Here is a 14,838-nt window from a genome sequence, read left to right on the forward strand (position 1 = left end):
AGGAGTCCAAGGAGCTTTCTTGTGACACTTTAAATGAAACGACTGAACTGTTTGCTGAGGATGTTCTGCAAATTCCATTAGATGAAATGAAGCATTTTTGTCCATAATTATGTATGAGACTGATGACATCACTGTCAAAGAACAGATGTCTGTGTGCTTCTGTGACATTACTGAATATATAGAAATAGAGGAACTTTTTATTGGATTTTAGTGGACAGATAGCGCAACCAGGACTGCACTTTTTGAGCTGTTTATGGATGTACTGCTGAGACTTAACCTGCCTATTCAAAATGATAAATGTCAGTGTTATAATGGCACACTGAACACATCTGGTATTCAACATTGTCTTTGAGAACAGGAGCTTCAAGCGCTGTACCTCTATTGTACCGCACATATGATGAAATTAGATGTGCAGGATGTCGCTCATAACATTCATTAGTGTTGGAATTATATGTCCCCTTTGTGACCTGTGATAACACTAATGCGAAATTCTCCAAAACAACTTCCAAAGTTTCAAAGCAAAGATGTACCGTCTTTATGACCACTGTGCCCGACACGCTGGACAGTGAGAAGTCCTTCGCTACAGTATATTACTTCTAATTACAGTGAAAATGAAAGTGAGTTTGTGACAATCATCACCTTGGTGGTATTCAATTAATTTGGACACCCACAGGCAAACACATAAATCGGTGCTTATGGAGCTCAGTGCCACAGACTGAGCAGTGATGTCATGAAGAATTGAGACTTGATTTTGTCCATTAAGATAGAATTGTTAACAGTACACACACAAAAAAAAAACAGACTTATGCTTCAAGTAAAGTCAAATGTATTAAAAGCTATGATAGAGCTTTTTATGCTCAAAGATTTTTCATTCTGACTGAAGTTGTGTTTTGAAAGTGACAAACTCTCTAATTCCTCAGTGCTTGTCTGTCAGGTCTCATAATTGGATTTCTCACTTGTACAAACACCTACAGATGAGTCTCTCTCTGTCTCTCTCTCTCTCTCTCACACACACACACACACACACACACAGACACACTGAAGCTTCATACATAAAGATGCATATACTTTATGCATCCACACAATGTAAAAACTGCAACACACACAGCAAGCTACTGCAAAGGGTGTGAGCACACCTTAATCTGTAACAAGAATCATTGTGCATCCTCACACCTTGTCTGACAAATGTCACCTGCAGCCACACGTACAGATGTTATTAGAGTGGAGGCGAGGCACTCTGTTACTTTTACTCTTTGACTTCACTTTGAATCCTGATGAACCCAACATAACCAACTGGGATGAGCTGGGCTGAATCTCTCCAGAATTGGCTCAATTTTGGTTTGGGAGCATATGAAGACTAAGGATTTCTATGGTTTTTTTTACTTAACCAAGGAGTCCACCTCAAATATATAGAGGAGGACAAGAGTTTCAAATTAGCCAGTGTCTACAGACCTGGTGGTTGGTTGGTGATTAGTTCAAAGTACAAATGTTTTTTACTCCGTAAAATTGCACTTTATAAAAAGTAATTCCTCTTGCTTGCTTCGGCAGCACATATGCAAAATTGGAATCGATACAGAGAAGATTAGCATGGCCCCTGCAAAAGGATGACACGCATACTCGTGAAGCGTTTCCACATTTTTTGGGTGGCACGGTGGGACAGTGGCAACACTGTCACCTCACAGCAAGAAGGTCCCGGGTTCGAATCTCGCTGCGGGCACTGGGTGTGTCCTCCACCATGCTTCGGCTGCTCGAGGAGGGCCTTTCTGTGTGGAGTTTGCATGTTCTCCCCGTGTTCACCTGGGGTATCCTCCGTAAAAATATACCCCCACTAAAAACATGCAAGAAGATCACCACCTGACCAATGGTGACACAGAAGAATGGGTCCCCGGGCCACCGCTCCTGGTCTGCCGCGGAGGAAGGACGACCAGGATGGGTCAAAGGCGGAAGACAAATTTCACCTCCCCCTGATTCTTATTCTTCTCTTAACCTCATCCAAATAACACAGGTGACACTTTCTGTCCTTTGGCACTAATCATTTCCACATCGAAAGGCACAATGCCAGATCTTGGGCATGCTTTATAACACAATATGATCTCTCTTTTGCTTTGCTTAATATTTCTTCTGGACATGTTTTAAATAATTTTCAGATGGGAGAGCAACAACACAATACTACAAGGCAACTTATTTGTAAATGTACACTGTAAACCAAATTTAATAAATAACTCTGTGAGGTTCCTTGCCCAATGACAGTTATTTGAGAAATATTTGTTCAGTAATTTTATTGTCAGGCATGTTAATTAACCTATTCCACAGTTACAGCATGTCACCTTTTTACCTATCTTCTCTGACTGTTTTGGGACCAAAACAATACATTCTATTTCTGTTCTACACTTTTTTACTCATCTACAACCACAGATCTCTGTAGCATAATCCAAAATTGGACAGACACACAATTTAGAGTTGTGTGTACATATTTTAACCAAGATTGTCACAAAGCTTAATCTTATTTAGAATTGCCCTAAAATTCCTACTTCGTGGGTATGATAAGATTTTTTTCCCAGTTTCAAAAGTATGAAGATAAAACCTAGATACAGTATTTGTAACTCTCCAAATATGACAAAAGAAGAATTGTATCTTTATTTATCTTCAGTTGCTATTTACTACACCAGCAATGTTCAATATTTAACATACTCTTAATTTAAACAACTATATCATTGATATAGAGTGCAAACAGTGTAGGGGGCATTCCCTTGGTTCACCAAAAGGAGTTGAAAAACAACCTGTTCTGTAGTCATTCATTTGCACACATGCAACTGGAACTTGATAGAGAGCTTTTATTCTTTAATTTAATTCTTAATTTCTCATCAATGCCAGTTTTCAGTACTTCAAAGTGAAGCGGATCATGATTTACACTATCAAAAGCATTCTGGAAATCTTTAAAGCAACAAAAAGTAGATCTTCCTTGCTGTATTCTTGCACAAATGATCATGGACCGAAATATATACCATATAATCAATACAAGCTGTGTTCCTACAATTTTTTACAATTTTTATTCACGACTGACTGATGCCTACTACTACTACTACACACACACACACACACACACTTCAAATGAATTGAGAGCTTGAGAGCTCACGCAAATTCATGAAAAGTATAATTTCACTGGAAAGTGAGATGGGCATTTTAATGACATGCATGATCATTATGCACTGCTATATAAAGAAAAAATAACTTTTATATAATAATGAATTATCAACTTAAAAATTGCACATTCGTGTCTCTGCATCTAACTGCTGCAAGTGTTGCCATCAAGTCCTGTGTCTCAGTATGTCTGATAGAAACTTTAATAGCTACCAGCATGAGACACTGATCAGCCAAGCACATCAGCACAGTGAGATCCAATATGTCACCACCATGCAGAGAGGAAGAGTGTGTGTGTGTGTTTGAGAGGAAGGCTAACTGCATGTGTGCCTTGTTAGCGCTGGGTGTAATAGTGGAAGTGATGGCAGTAATGTGTGAATGACAAAGGAGCTCTTACTGTGAGCTATATGAAGATGTGTGAGATCAGCCAGAGTTCTGCAACATGTCACATCCCCTGGTGTGTGAGTGCGTGTTTGTGCACATGCTCACACTCAGGTAGGACGGAAACTGTCTCCATGTGTGTGTGATCTGCTTATGTACGGTTGATTCTAATAACTAATTCCAACAAATTAACAACCACAAAACATCTAGTCAAATGTTTAGAATGTACAAATAATTTGAAACTCCTCTATGAAAAGCTTATAAATCTCCACACTGCAACTCTATCTGGGTGGACTGTAACTGAAACATCGAAACACAGTCAAAACATAGGCTACTGTACTGTATGTAGCTACTGTTATAATAACTGCCGAACTCAAATTGGCTGAATAATTAATGAGTACCTAGTGCTAAAACACTGAAATTGTCCAACAATGGCAACATTTTGCTAAAAATCACATCAAGTTGGTTATCTCACTTAGCTAAATAATTTCTATCTTAAATTTATTTTGACAGTGTGAAAATCCATCACTTCAATCATGTTTGAACAGTGATTGTTTTACTAATGACTTATACTGTATTAAATTTAGCCTTGTCAGTGTCATGGCTCCAAGGCTGGCAATATCGGGCTGAAGTTTGGTCCACCTGTGGTCCAACCTGACATTAACTGAAACCCCAGAGGAGGTTTCTAAATTACTTTGCTGACTTTTTCCTAACTTTAAAGTAATGGAAATGTACAAGTTTTGTTTCAAATTAGTTACTAAATTAATAAAAGACCACGTCAGAACTCAGAAAAACTTGAGTTCCTCTAATCTGACTTGAAATGATTGGCTGAATCAATGAACTGCAATTCATCCAACCCCAAGCTTACATGTATATGTAAGGCAGTAACTTGAATGAGTTTCTAAGTGATACTGTTGCAATTGCTATCCCATGGCACATTTAACAATTCCTTGTGCTCCTTGCAGGACACCGCAGCTGTGAAATTTGTGCTGTGTGGGACAACATGTTTACTTTTCCATGCCCTGAAAGGTGCTGTAAGGCTTACAGCAACACAACTAACAAATCACATTGCAAAGTCCATGGCGGGGTGTACCAGGGTTCCAACAGGCGACGGGTGCACAGAGGAAGTGGGTTACATCTTTGGTGCCGTGACCCTGATTGTAGCATTCTGAAGCCAAAAGCTGAGACTGGCAGTGCCCGTTGGATAGACTCTGAGAGCAGCATTTCATACAACTTGGACACTGATCGACATTGCCATCAGCAAGTAAATTTTGCAGCCAGCCCCAGCTCTATGGATATCTTGTGAACTGCACCCAAAGAGGCAAGCTCATCCTAACAGACAGTTTGTTACTTGCTGCACTCCTGATTCTGAAGACTGTGTAGTGGAAGAACACCCACCTTCATATCATTCAAAATCAATCAATCAATAAATAAAAGAGTATTAATGAATATTAATGTGTTTGCGCTGCCTCCATTTTTGATTGACTCAGATAGGATACAAACTCAGCATAATATTCCAGTCAATGCACCCAATTCTCAAAACTGGAGCTTCAATGCAGGCCCCATTGCCTTGTGTTGATGTTACCCCCAGTCACAGGATCCCAGATGCCAGACAAAGAGGCCAGATTACAGCCCACCAAATGAAATGTTTCCAGTGGACACTCCTCTGCTACAGCTGGCAGTGCAGACTATGACAGGCTCTGCCCACCCACCTCAACCTGACATCCATGGGTGCCCAGACCCCCCACACCTCATCTCACCAGAAATGCAAAGTGTACTGCAGCACTCCATGAAGCATCTGGCTGCCTTCCATTCAACCCAGAACATGAAGCCTGGCTCCCAAGGTTACATTGGAAACCCACAGTCTACCATTGTGCCCCAGACTCCCATGTTAAGGTGTCAAACACAACGGATAACACCCCTCATGTTGGACCCGTTCCCCAGATGCGTGCATCCCTGGTCTCTGTTCATGCCTCCCAAGAACCTGCAGCCCCTCATCTGGCCCCCATCTCAGTGCATCCAGAGACTTAGACAGCTATCCCACAAGCAGACTTGTCAGTGGCCAGGAGAGTCAGCTTGACTCTTACACTACTGCACTGGAGTCAACATTGCGAGATGTGGAAGACAGCCAAAGGGGGGCAGGCCCTTTCCTGATTGTGATAGTAAACTCACCCTGCGGTTTCTAAGAGGACTCAGTGATGAGGAGCTATATGCAAGAAATTCACCAATGAAGCCCAGGCTCTTAAGCTCCAGAGAGCTGCAAATGGAACTACAAAATCTTGCAAGAGAGACTGAAATGTTCCAGTCACACGTCAAAGAAAATATATGCTCAGGTGCATGTCACATCTGAATGTAGCGCAAATGTGAAATCAGAAAGAATAAAACATGCCTGAGATTTATCAGAGCTGACAGAGATGGTCAAAAAGTTAGCCCTAAACCAAGAGGAACACATGAGAAATATATCACAAATGACTGCTCAACCTCCCATCCCCCCACCAAGGCCCCAGCTATCGCCCATGAACGTCATCCAGAGTGCGAGTGTTACATGCTTCTGGTGTGGGAAGCAGGGACATATGGGTCTGCAGAGCAGTTTTTCCACATCCCAAATCAACCTGGGCTCAGCCAGTGACCCCTGCAGAGGGGAACACGACGCACACTCCTCAGACTTTAAGCGCAGAGAGCCCTTGGCAACCAGTCCCACTATGGGTGAGCAACAAGACCCTCCACTACAGGAAAAAGAGACAAATGACGGAGGAGTGATCCCTCCCTTAGTGGGACCTAGGAACGAGGAGGTGAAATGATGAAAGAGACGTGTGAACCTGCAGGCTGTTTTGTTTGACAAATGTTTCACATGAAAAACACAGACACAAATACATAAATGAACATATTGAAATAATATGTGAGACAAATAAGTTTACTGCATGTATGTTGAATAAATTCTGCTGAGTGAGGCTAAACAAAAAGAAGTTTCGCTGTCTCATTAAATCTCCTGTTTGCAGAAAACATTATTTGTTTACTTGGTGCCAGCCGGTACCTGTAACATCAGCATATGAGCAGACCTCCCAGCATGAATTGTTTGTGAGTTAAAACCCCCCTGAAACCTTTCTTTCTTTATAGTCTGAAAAAATATCTGAATTATGGAAACTGTGAGTCCTTGCAACTAATCCTGCTAAAACACATCCACCAGGAGCAGAAGCAGCTGTGAGTTCTTAATGTCAAATGCAGAAATGACTCTCCAAACTGAGAAAATGGAAATGGAAAAGCAAGTGAGTGAGTGAACAGTTGTTGATTCAGTTCACCATCTTAAGTTTCTTGAAATTGTTTTCTCAAGTTCAGTTAACTTTAGATTAGATTCGATTCAACTTTATTGTCATAATCGAGTGCAACATGGAGACAACAAAATGCACTTAACTCATTTAGGAGTCAGAGGTGAGGAAGTTGAACCAGTTTAAAATCATTTACAGTGTAGAAAATCAACAATTAACCATCCATCCTTTCACTTATCCATCCATGATAACCTAGGTGGAAACCTTCAACCTTACACTAGAGGGCACTGGTACTTCACCACTGGCTCTTAACTATAGTGTGTTGCATTTCTCTCAAATTAAACTTTTGAGCTGGACAAAGCAGTAAGCCTGACAGAACAACATGCTTTAAGATGAACGGAAACTGCACATCTGTTACTCGTGTCCTCATTTTGTGTTCTCATTTTCTCTGCACATTTGTAGATCTACAGGGCTCTTTAACTTCTGCACTAAAGTTAGACACCAACGGAAGTCTTTGAAACAGCATTAAAATAATGTGACACTAAAACTACCCCAATGATCAGTGAGACATCTTCAAACAGATGACCACACCAAGTGAATATTTGGAGTTAATTAACCTTTATTTAAATCAAAGCGCAGATAAAAACATTAAGGCAAGACGAGCAGCAAGCATTGAGCTGCAAAATGGAACGTAAAAATTTAACTATACAAGGCTTGATCCATTGATAAAAAAATAGAAAACTATAAAGCCAGAGAAAACAACAGAATACAATGTGAGAAAGAGCATATGTGTGTTTGTCTTTTTGTGTTTGACTGCATTCAAAAAATTTGTCATGTGTGCGTGCATGCAAGTGAGATGTGTGATTTAATGTGTATGTGTGTAATCATGACTGAACTGGTACTTCCAGGATACATTTTCAGACATTTACTCAGTAAAACAATAAAGCGCTGTTATCACTGACCTTCAGGGACCGAAAGGATTTCCATCCTAGAATTTAAACTACAGTTTAAGCAGCTCTATCTTTAGTAACTAAAGTGCATGTATCACCATATGAAACAAAAATTACAGATACAGGAGACATTATTTGCCTTCTATAAGCAACTTCATTACCAGGTTTTGCTGAAAAATCATTCATGTTTCTCTTCAGTGCAATAAAATAAAGTTTTTTCCCCTCTTTCTTTCAGCTGACACAAACTCATTTCTTCAGTGACACATCTTGTTGTGTGTTTAGTATTTGCAGTTGCAGTCAAATAAGCAGCACAGTCGGGTAGACAGCGGCACCAATTAGCATCTTGCAGAACTGTTGATGAGATTTTGTCTTTTCTACTGGAGGATTTAGGATGTGAATGCAGCAATGAATCAAGATTTCTAAAATAATTTGAATAACCGCAACTGCTTATGAAAGACTGCAAGTGTCTATTTGTGGTGCAAAGGATTTTCAACCTTTCCTAAATCATTACAGTAAATTAAATCATTCGGAAGTGTTTTAGATAGTGGTCTGGCTGTTCTGAGTTGAATAAATATTCCTAGTGATGCAGAATGTGACAAAAAGCAGAACTTGGAGGTTAAAAACCAACAAAGTTTTCCTGTCCTGAGCCGCCCACTTGTGGTGGTGAAAAGCTAATGCTAACTATATACTTATAACTAATTTTATGGTTTCAGCTACAAGCCATAATCATCTGAGAAACGGCACTTCTGCTGGATAAATTTCTGTCTGCAGGCATGGCAGAAGTACAGTAAGGAGAAACCACTGAGAGTTCTGCTGAAGCCACTTTTTTAGGAAAGAGCCTCATGTTTATACAAACCTGATTCCAAAATAGGTAGAATGCTGTGCAAAACATTAATAAAACAGAATGTGATGATTTGTTTATCATTTTTGACATATAATTAAAAACAGTATAAAGACATATGTAATGGTTTTCCTTATCAGCTTCACTGATTTTTCCAAATATAACGGCTCAGACGTTCACAAGCAAGGATGGAGCAAGGTTCACCACTTTGTGAAACACATGATTATATAAAGGATATTAAAACATGGGCTCTGGAAGACTTCGTAAAACTGTTCTTTGCAAATGATTCCATTCTGTTTGTATGTACATTTTATCCAGCTTTTTTTTTTTTTTGGAATCAGGGTTTTATATAAATGCCAATCTGCCATCCAAATTTCATGCCAGACTTTCTCTATTCCATCTTAGTCTTTGTATTTTAGTCCAACAATTTGGGAAATTCTCTTCCTTGAGTTTTGTGAGAGGACTGATGTTACTCAAATGTCTGTACCCTAATAATTAGTTACCATCAGCAGAGGACTTAGTCCAGCATGTTTCTAGTCTTTATACTAAGCTAACTGGCTTTTGCCCCATATTTACTATCTTGAAAGTGGTATTGATCTTTTCACCTAACTCAAGCAAGTAAGCATATTTCCCAAAATGCATTCCTATATTTTCCACCTACTACCCACAGTTTTTATGCAATAAAGAAATTCATTTAGAAGTTTTTGTATATATAGAATGTATTCCTAAAGCTATATAAAAGAAAAAAAAAAGTCTGCACAAGAGAAGTTCCACAATTTCTCAAAGCAGAAACAGGATGATCAGAAAAAACTGTTAGGAACTAACTAAAACTACATGGTTTTAAATTGTTTTACTTGTACATATGCATTTAGACAGAGTTTGTGTAAGTATGCATCTGCAACTTGACAACTGACATGTTTTACGGAAGCTACAGAATATATTTTGTTAATTTGTATCTTTTTTCTGCATGTTTCTCCTCCAAAGTTTTGTAATGGTCATCTTATCTAAAGCACAGGCACAAAAAAGGGGAGTTATAACTGTCTGAAGCACACTATCATCAGATTTTTACCTTCTTGTGTGTAAAAATAGGCATGACAAGTTAGAGTGTGCTGAGATTTCTAGAAGGGCATTTGAAAACTCAAAATCAATACTAACAGACACAAAGGAATCAGAAAAGACAGTGACTGAACATTTGACTTTCAAAGCTGTTTGTGTCGTGTGTAGGTATATATATGTGTGGTGTAAGATGCTGCAACAGGCAGCATGGTGTCACTCCTGGAGAGCCCAACCTCCAGAAACCTTCTACACCTACACACCTACACACTGCCACACTTCACTGATTAAACTGGACCACAAGCGCATAGGCGGTTACCGTGTTATCATACAGAAATCACTCACACCACCTTTGATTTTTTCTTTGAATGTTTGCTATTTAGCAAAAAAGCAAGAAGCACAGAGACATGAGTAAATTTGTGTGTGTTTGTGTGTGTGTGTGTGTGTGTGTGTGTGTTTCCCAATTCATTGTGCGTTTGCATCTGCAAGCCCATCTGTCCATCCATCCAGCTTGTGTGTTTATCTGTCGGTCTTCTTGGCCCATGCCAGATCATCTGATCGCGGTTTCTGCCCTGTAAATCGTTGGATTAATTGCTCCATCCATCTCCAAAAGCCCAGCTGGTCCAGTGGATAGTTACACCAACCTTGGATGTCAGGAAACATGTAAAAAGAGATAGAAAATGGAGCAGAAAATGTGGAAGAAGAGCAACGGGAAGGAGGAGAAAGGAGGAGAGGATTAGAGAGAAAGTAAAAAAGCAAGATAAGAATTGAAGGGAACACACATAATATGGAGAGATTCAGGAACTGTAAGTTTTACTGTCTGGAAAATGTTGTATTTAGTTCAGTGCATTCCTGAAAAGGGAATTTTCAGAGTTGAGTCAGTACTTTAAAATGATGCATTAGCCTACATTAGTTTCATGTTATACAACTTGTAAGACTTATGTTTTATTGCTATTGTCCTGCTCAGTCATAAAATCCACGCACCACGGAGGGTCACTCCTGCTGACATTGCAGTCAGTCAAACATTCAGTCACACTGGACAACAGTTATGGAATGACCTGAAAAATGACACTGATGTACAAGGCTAAGTGTTTTAGGCAGATCAGTCCATAGTCTTGAAACCCTGAGGGAATTTTGTGATTCTATTTAGATATTTGCTTTGTTAGTGGTCCTGCCCACTGTTCTTCCCACACCCACAGGGCGAATACTGGCTGATATTGACCTGTTTCCAACCATCCTTTCCCCTTCTCTCTTTTCCATCCAAACATCCCAGACTCTGATTTTTTTCTTCTCACCTCAGATTTCACTCTTCTGTCCAAATATCCTCCTCTTTCTACTGTCCTTTCTTCTTCACCTTTCGTCCCATCTGCACCCTGATCCTCAGTTCTTTTATCAGTGTCCACCCTCCTGTTTCACCCTTGTCATCATATTCAAACTAGATTTTAGAGGGGTGGAGGGATGAGGGGATTCTCCCAGGAGATGTCCTTAGCCTGTACTAGTACACAGAAAAACACACATGCACTCACTCACACATACACATTTACAGATTCTTTATTCTTTTACAGTTTACTAAATTTTAATAGCCCTGAATCTACTATATGTTTGAGATAAATACATTGTATATTAATGTATGAATAGCTGCAGGCAAAAGTACATTCACATGTACAAATGCATACATGCATGACTGTAAAATAGTCTCTGTACATAGATACTGCTCCAATATATACACATCTATGCTGAGCACATTGCACATATGTATGAGTGTCACTGCTTTGGAATCAGCCAAGCAGTCCCCTGACATTTAAAGGCCTTTTTACTGTTATTACCAAAGACATACATATACACAATCCGTACATCTGCATGTAGATTAAAGTGCCTGCAAAAATGCAATTTTACTTTTTAAGCTCCCACACAGTCAATAATACAGACACACAAAGGCAGAAATAAGAAAAAAGTCCGATGCGCAAGTGTGCACACACACAGACCAGCACACACTCTAGCAAGAGGCAAATAGAGACATCCACATGGACTGTGTGTACTTAGGCTACCCTTGTCTGATGCTCACACACCACCAACCATGACGTATTTGCATAGGGTCCGTGCTAGTTCTGTGTGTCTGTGTGTTTGCGTGTGTGTGTGTGTCCCTCCAGTGACCTTCTCTCTGCAGGTAGACAGTAAAGTGGCCAGTGGTATTGTTTGATTTCACTCTCTTTCCCTCCATCTCGCTGCATACTCTTCCTTTTTTTCCTCCAAATCCCTGCTTCCTTCCCACCCTCTCCTCACCCTCCTGCTCTCATCCCTCCCTCTCCTGTCCTCCACCCCCTTCTGCCTGTGAAGTCCTATTTGTTAGAACAGACAGCCGGTTAGCATTAAATATACATAGGGATTGTCAGCCGGTGGCGAACACAAAGGCAGCTAGGCGGGCCCCAGTGGAATCCTAGCTCGGCCCAGGCAACCAGGCTGGGGGAGCGGGGGGCCGTCACTGTCCCCTGTAGGCCCCCAACCGCCACAAACCCACCTCCCACACACACATACACACACACACACACACACACACAGGTTAGAAACCAAAGAGGTCAAAAAGACATGCAGTACACACAGATGCTCAAGTATGCAGATATATACGAGTGTGTGCACAAAAAACACACACTTTCCGTGTGCCAACCCCCTCGACTTGACTCACACACACATCTGTCGTCCGCAGGGGCGCAGGGTGACGTACAAGCTGAATCCCCCTTGTGTATCCATCCCTCTTTTCTCTCCTTCCCTCTCTCCCTCTCACCCAGGTGCACACAGAATACTGAATGTGGATCTATTACAGAGGCTTTGTGTCTCTAAAGACACATGCACGCAAACAGAACATTTTCTTTTAGTTATTTATAAGAAACTGCCAGACAGTCAGACAGACAGACAAACACAGGCGCCATTTTGTCCCAGTCTATTGAGACTTGTTCGTGAAATTATTCTGAAATCATCAGATTCAACTGTGGCCATCTAAAATGGCCGCCCAAAATATACACTCTGTTAAACATCCAATACTGCTCAAAAGTAGCATTACACACATTCATTGTGTGTAATGCTACAGCACTGATGGTGGACGTGGTTGTAGACCAGGGGTGGGGAACCTCAGGCCTCCAGGCCATATACAACCCATGAGACCGTTTTAACTGGCCTGCAAGGTAATTCATAAATACAAAAGAGCAATTACTTTTGTTCACCGATAAAGAAAATAACATAAAGTCGCAGACTAACCATTGTATGTCTACAATGAAAACTATTAAAACAGACAAAAAAAACAAAACATTTTACTATGTAGCCCACTTACCAATGGCACAAATATCAAAGAAAAATGATCAAATCAGCAAAATCTGGGCAAGTCAACAAAATCAGGCAGGCAAAATGATCCACTTCTGAAATGCTGCCAGTGGGGTTTGAAGCAAAGAAAACAACAGCACAGCTGTGCCCAGTGGAATCTCCAGGTAACGCCTTCTTCCGAATGGTCCCTGAATGGAGCGCACACATATGGTTGATATTGTGTCAATGCCTCATGGCGCCTGTCAACACAACGTAAGTAGCTGTGGAGTGTCACATTTTCCAAATGAAATGGACAAATGATTATTTTTTTTGTTGAAGACACTTTGTGGGGACATGGTCGTAGTGATGAAAAAGACCAATGTCAAGCGTCATTACAACTGCAAACATGCTAAACTGGATGAGCTGCAAAGACGAATGCCTTCGGATATAGTCAACGCTTGGAGTTTGAGTGCCCAACAAGCACCTTTCATTAAAGACCACATTCTGACAGACACAGTGTTATGCAGGCAAGATTTGAGGTGACCTTAGATGCTGAAACCTCAGTCAGAGGGAGAATTTATGATGGAGTGCCTTGTTGCCACTGTGGAACTGCTAGAACTGAACAGAGTATAGTTGTTCCCAAGTGTCAGTTTGTCTGGCCTGCTACGACATCTGAATATTCTGGCATTCCGTGAGAGGTTTCAGGACATAAAAAGTAAACATGACATACATGAACATATTTGCTACACCATTTAATGTGGAACAAGCTTACGTGCCTAACAACCTAGAACTTGAAATCACTGTGCTAAAAAGCAACAACGTTGTACTGTGAGCAGCTCTTTTCAAAACTGACACTCGCTGAAACTCAGTTCTGCTCAAGACTGACTGACCCAAAACTTGGAAAACCACCTGCAGGTAGCATCATCATCATCACTACCATCTGACATCAGATGCCTCACCAAAGAGAGGTAGTTGTAGTCAACATAGAGGTTAGTGAAGTGATTAATAACTTAGTATGGCCAGGGGCGCTGCCAAGGGGGGCCCAGGGGCACCAACACAGTTTGACACAATTGTTGACCCCACCTCAAATGAGCTCCCTCCTGCCTATTTGTTGTAATATTATTTATTCATTGCTTAGCCTACTTTATGTTACTTTTTATCAAAAAGATTAGTTTGGTACAGTAAAAGAGCAATTTGTATGTAGTCTGTTTTTTTTTCCATAAACACAGTCTGTTTCTTCAGAAAGAAGTCCAAGCTGAGCGTTAATGTAACGCATAGAGTTATGGCAAAGTCAATGTGACAAGTAGAGGCAGAGGTGGAGTGTGAAGAGTGTCGGGGGGTTCTGGGCCTTGTTAATAAGGCAGACAGCAGACGGGAAAAAACTGTTTTTGTGGTGTGAGGTGTTGGTCCTGATGGACCGCAGCCTCCTGCCAGAGGGGAGTGTCTCGAAGAGTTTGTGTCCAGGGTGGGAGGGATCAGCCACAATCTTTCCTGCACGCCTCAGGGTCCTGGAGGTGTACAGGTCCTGAAGAGATGGGAGATTGCAGCCGGTCACCTTCTCTGCAGACCTAATGACACGCTGCAGTCTGCCCTTGTCGTTAGCGGTGGCAGCAGCATACCAGATGGTGATGGAGGAGGTGAGAATGGACTCAATGATGGCTGTGTAGAAGTGCACCATCATTGTCTTTGGCAGACTGAATTTCTTCAGCTGCTGTAGGAAGTACATTCCTCTGCTGTGCTTTCTTGATGAGGGAGCTGATGTTCGGCTCCCACTTGAGGTCCTGGGAGATGATAGTTCCCAGGAAATGGAAAGACTCCACAGTGTCAATAGTGGAGTCACAGAGGGTGATGGGGGCAGGTGAGGCTGAGTTCTTCCTGTTGTCCATAACCATCTCCACTGTCTTTAAAGCAA

At 41.1% G+C, this 14,838-nt stretch overlaps 1 protein-coding gene and 1 non-coding gene across 3 annotated transcripts in view; one reads left to right on the forward strand and one right to left on the reverse strand.

Annotated features, from left to right (window-relative positions):
- The first annotated feature begins 1,532 nt into the window (after positions 1-1,532).
- Positions 1,533-1,640, forward strand: LOC143322789 (U6 spliceosomal RNA). The gene has a single exon (XR_013077337.1). It is a non-coding gene; the product is annotated as a U6 spliceosomal RNA (small nuclear RNA).
- A 5,730-nt stretch (positions 1,641-7,370) lies between these two features.
- Positions 7,371-14,838, reverse strand: part of peds1a (plasmanylethanolamine desaturase 1a) — a 61,456-nt gene continuing 53,988 nt past the window's right edge. For both annotated transcript variants that reach the window (XM_076732315.1, XM_076732316.1), the window contains exon 6: positions 7,371-10,276. In XM_076732315.1, the coding sequence (XP_076588430.1) occupies positions 10,152-10,276 (125 nt within the window). In that variant the 3' untranslated portion in view covers positions 7,371-10,151. The remainder of the gene's footprint in view (positions 10,277-14,838) is intronic.

This window comes from Chaetodon auriga, chromosome 6 (assembly GCF_051107435.1).
Source record: "Chaetodon auriga isolate fChaAug3 chromosome 6, fChaAug3.hap1, whole genome shotgun sequence".
NCBI classification, from domain to species: Eukaryota; Metazoa; Chordata; class Actinopteri; order Chaetodontiformes; family Chaetodontidae; genus Chaetodon; species Chaetodon auriga.